Source organism: Ammodytes marinus (assembly GCF_949987685.1).
Source record: "Ammodytes marinus genome assembly, chromosome: 25".
Classification (NCBI taxonomy): domain Eukaryota; kingdom Metazoa; phylum Chordata; class Actinopteri; order Uranoscopiformes; family Ammodytidae; genus Ammodytes; species Ammodytes marinus.
In genome coordinates this window covers 860,907-865,906 of record NC_137229.1, presented here as the reverse complement: position 1 = coordinate 865,906, position 5,000 = coordinate 860,907, and the positions used below count along the sequence as shown (strand labels likewise).

Here is a 5,000-nt window from a genome sequence, read left to right as displayed (position 1 = left end):
TCAAGAATCGGGACATCCTAAGTCTTTTTTCTACCATACTATATAGTAGAAAGTATGCAATTCGGAACGCAACCTTGGTCTATTGACTTAAAGTGGAACTTCTACAAAAAACAATCTTCTTGAAGTTGGAATCAGTTTCACTAGCTCAATGCTTTACTGTTAGGAAAATATATGCTCTGTAAGGAAATACTTAGACACACACACACACACACACACACACACACACACACTCTCGCACACACACACACACACACATATACACACACACACACACTCTCGCACACACACACACACACACACACACACAATACTATTGTATCACAAAAACAAGTAAGCCATTGTTTCAACACAAGGTTATGTTACAGTGGTAGAAATCAGATCGCCAGCTGTGTCATGGGTGAAGTATTCCTTTAAAGCAAATATGGGGTGGTAATATACAGGAGGGTGTTAGTAGTAAGACTAGTGGTGGCTGCTATTACATCTACGGTGCCCACCATCTCTACCATTGTGTCCTTGAGCAAGACACTTAACCCCAAACTGCTCCAGGGGCGCTGTACTATGGCTGACCCTGTGTGAGGACCCCCTCTGGAGTGTGGGAACTTGAGAGGGGAGATGAGAAGAATGAATTTCGATGTACCTTGTGTAAATTGACTGATAAAGAAACTTAAAGGAATACTTCACCCATACGGAACCGGCGTTCTATCATTATAAAATCACTATTATAATATAATGAATGAGGTTTTCTTCCCTCAGTCTTCCCTCAGTCTTCCCTCAGTCTTCCCTCAGTCTTCCCTTGGCCCAGCTGTCCTGTTAATCCTAACCCTAAAATTTTTACTGAAGTGATGTCACATCTGTAAAATGTAGGGTTAGACAGTGAGACCATAAAACACTCTTTCTGCCTTTTCTCAGGCTAGGATGAACCGATTTCTAAAATGTTTGCACATTTATAACTACATAGGATCTCAGAGTTCAATACACCTTCATATTTCCACCGGTGAAGTAGGACTTTTAAATTCTTATGAAATCTGTTGTAGTGATCCGTTGTATTTTGTGTGTGTGTGTTTTGTGTCCAGGCTCCTAAGACACCGCTCCAGAAAAGCATGGACCTTCTGGGCAAGCAGCTCTCTCTCTACTCATTCGGCATTATAGGTTTGTTTGCCTTTTAACTCTTATCTAACATCTGTATATTCACAATCAAGCTTAAAAACTAAGATTTTTACTAATGAATTTTTATCTAAATATTGGTGTCTTATTAACTCATGAGGGTTTGTAATCAAATATAAATTAAATTGAAATAAAATCTAAGTGTGTGTGTGTGTGTGTTTGTGTCTGTGTCTGTGTGTCTTTGTGTGTGTGTGTGTGTGTGTGTGTGTGTGTGTGTGTGTGTGTGTGTGTGTGTGTGTGTGTGTGTGTGTGTGTCTCTCAGGCGTCATCATGCTGGTTGGCTGGCTGCAAGGGAAGAGGATCATGGACATGTTCACTATCGGAGTCAGGTAACGACAGAACTTTCTTATGAACTCAATATCTCCAGAACGCTTAGAGGGATTTTCTTCAGACTTTGCACTCTGACTCAAAGACTCAAACTGAATAGATTTTGGAGTTCAAAGGTTACTGACTTTATAACCCTACTTATTTATGCCCTGCGTTCCAAATCACATACTCTTTCTTTTTACTACACTACATACTAAAGTACAGAAGAGTTTTAGGGCCACAGACAGGAGAGAGAGAAAAAAATCAGATAAGGAAGATTTTTTTTTTTCATTATGTCGAGAAATGTCAAGAATAAAGAGGAATACTCCAAAATGCTATTGGAGTTAGTGGGGGAATTTATGTATTTTCAGCATACTACAGTTGACATGCATGTATTGGGACATCCTAAATCTTTTTCTGGCGTACTACAATAGTAGGGAAGTATGGGGATTGGAACGCAGGGTGAGTCTTTCTAAGCGCTGGAAGAGGCCTCTCACACAGACAGTATCTCTGTGTGTGTTCTATGTTTTAGTTAATGATTGAACCCTGTGTGTGTGTGTGTGTGTGTGTGTGTGTGTGTGTGTGTGTGTGTGTGTGTGTGTGTGTGTGTGTGTGTGTGTGTGTGTGTGTGTGTGTGTGTGTGTGTGTGTGTGTGTGTGTGTGTGTGTGTGTGTGTGTGTGTGTGTGTGTGTGTGTGTGTGTTAGTTCTGTTATCAGATTATTAACGACCTTTGTTTGGCCTAGTTATGATCAAAGCTGCATTCTCTTTAGGTTGAGGCAGGTGGCTTTAAAAAATCTTCCTGAGATATTCTTAGGAGAGTGATTTCGCAAACTGTGGTACTCAAACTCCCTCTGCTGGTTTGAAAAGTAATCTCAGAGATGTATTTTTTTTTTGTTGTAATTAGTATTTTATTGAGTTTTTATACATCACTGTAACAATGTAATCAGAATTGTAGTCAACACAACAATTGACGTCTTATAATTTATCCCTTAGTGACGTTACATGTTTGAAAAAGAAAATAAAGATTATGCCAAAAGGGGTAATAGAATCAGAAATGTATTTTTAATGTAAATACATTTCCAAAAAGCATTACTGTAAAAATAGTAGAAATTTCAAATGAACATACTTCCTGTGTCATAGTTGTTGTGTCCATGGGCAAGACACTTCACCCACCTTGCCTCGTGTGAATGTCGATAGTTAGCCTGCTGCTATCGGTGTGTGAATGTGTGTGTGAATGGTAACGTGGGAAAGGAAAACAGGTCTCCCTTGAAAAAGAGTCTTCGGACTCAATGGGATTTACCTGTAGAAATAAAGGTTAAAAAAAAAAAAATAAATAAATAAAAATATGAGTCCACTAAGATGGATTTATTTATTGTAAGGTTTTTTTTTTGGCAATGTTCACACACCGATAGCAGCAGCAGCAGCTACCACGCAGGGTGCAAGCTAACCATCAGGAGACATTTAAGGTTCAGTGTCTCTTTGCCCAGGGACACTTGGACATGTGGCGGGGAGACGGGGGATCGAACCACCATCTTTCTAAAATCCGAAAAAAAAAAAAAAAAGGACAGTTGGTTGACAATGCAAGGAAAACCCAGAGGGATTTATTGACATATTATTATTATTTTTTTATTTTTTATTTTTTTATATATTTTTTTTTTTTTTTTATAGATTAATTCTATGTGAATGTACATGTCCATTTGGTGGTGTATGTGTTTGTTTGTTTGTTTTTTGTTATGTTTCTCACATTATTTCTTTTGTTTTGTATCTTGATTTTGATGTCTTGTCCCCTGCTGTTTTTGTGTTTTGTTCAAGCAAGCAAAAAACCGTAAAATTTGGTTCTGTATATATATATATATTCAGTACTTAATGTGACTATTGCCAGAACCTTCAATAAAAAATAAAAAAAAAGGACAATTGAAAAAAGGAAAAATAATAATAATTTCATGTGGCATTCAATTGGCAGTCTTACGTAACTTGCATATTTTTTTTTTAACCTTTTATTTATACAGGTAAATCCCATTGAGACCGAAGACTCTTTTTCAAGGGAGACCTGTTCCCATTTACACGTTACCATTCACACACACATTCATACACCGATAGCAGGCTAACTATCGACATTCACACTAGGCAAGGTGGGTGAAGTGTCTTGCCCAAGGACACAACAACTATGACACAGGTGGCAGGGCGGGGATCGAACCTCCAACCCTTTGATCATCGGCCGACCCGCTCTACCAACTGAGCCACAGTCGCCCCAAGCATATACTTGGGGGTTCCCTGTAATAACATATATTCTGTATATTCTACCTCTCCTCTCCTGTCCTTTAGCCTAGCGGTAGCCGCCATCCCAGAAGGCTTACCGATCGTTGTCACGGTGACACTGGCGCTGGGTGTGATGAGAATGGTGAAGAAGAGAGCCATCGTCAAGAAACTGCCCATAGTGGAGACACTGAGTGAGTCAGACAGACAGACAGACAGACAGGCAGACAGACACACAGACAGACAGACAGACAGACAGACAGACAGACGGACAGGCACACACACACAGACAGGCACAGACAGAACACACACGCATGCACACATACATGCACACACACAGACAGACAGACAGACACACAGGCACACAGACAGACAGACACAGACAGAAAGGCACACACACAGAGACAGACAGACAGACACACACACACACACACACACACACACACACACACACACACACACACACACACACACACACACACACACACACACACTTATTTCAGGTTTGATCAGAAATGAACTGAACGTACCAACCCTTTTTTGGAGCCAAAAGTTCAATATGTCACAACTATTTATGAGGACAAATGTACAGCAATTCAAGTTGGTGATTATAGATTTTGATGTAATAATAATAGAGTCGATTTAGAGACTAAATATTCCCCAAAAATAAAATAAAAACTGTGTGGAAATAGTCAAAATGATGCTCAAGACCTGTTGGTAGGGCGTCCCCCCCCCCATGGGCCTCGGCCAGCAGCGGACCCGGGTTCGATTCCAGCCCGCGGTCGTTCTCTGCATGTCACTCCCCTCTCTGCCCCATTTCAACTCTGTCTCTACACTGTCAATAAAAAGCATTAAAAAAATGCCCAAAAAATATCTTTGGAAGACCTGTTTGAAGCACTCTTTTTCTACATGCTATCGAAGGGGCTTCATATCAATCAAGTTACTTTTTAATTGACTTTTTTTTTTCTTTTTTAAACTGATGTCCTTTTTGTCCCTCCCAGGTTGCTGTAACGTGATTTGCTCGGACAAGACGGGAACTCTGACCAAGAACGAGATGACGGTCACTCAGCTGTTCACGTCAGACGGACTGTACGCCGAGGTCTGAGCCACAGTCACTCACTTTGTATCTACACACGGGGCGCTGAGGCCGCCATGTTGCACCGCCATGTTGCACCGCCATGTTGCACCGCCATGTTGCACCGCCATGTTGCACCGCCATGTTGCACCGCCATGTTGCACCGCCATGTTGCACCGCCATGTTGCACTGCCATGT

General features: G+C 40.9%; 1 protein-coding gene across 1 annotated transcript in view; it reads left to right on the top strand.

The window, feature by feature from the left end:
• The window catches only part of atp2c1 (ATPase secretory pathway Ca2+ transporting 1), a 49,805-nt gene that overhangs the window by 30,563 nt on the left and 14,242 nt on the right, over positions 1-5,000 (top strand). The window contains 4 exon segments of the mRNA XM_080053315.1: positions 1,074-1,149; positions 1,427-1,493; positions 3,797-3,921; positions 4,729-4,826. Coding sequence (XP_079909441.1) covers positions 1,074-1,149; positions 1,427-1,493; positions 3,797-3,921; positions 4,729-4,826 — 366 coding nt within the window.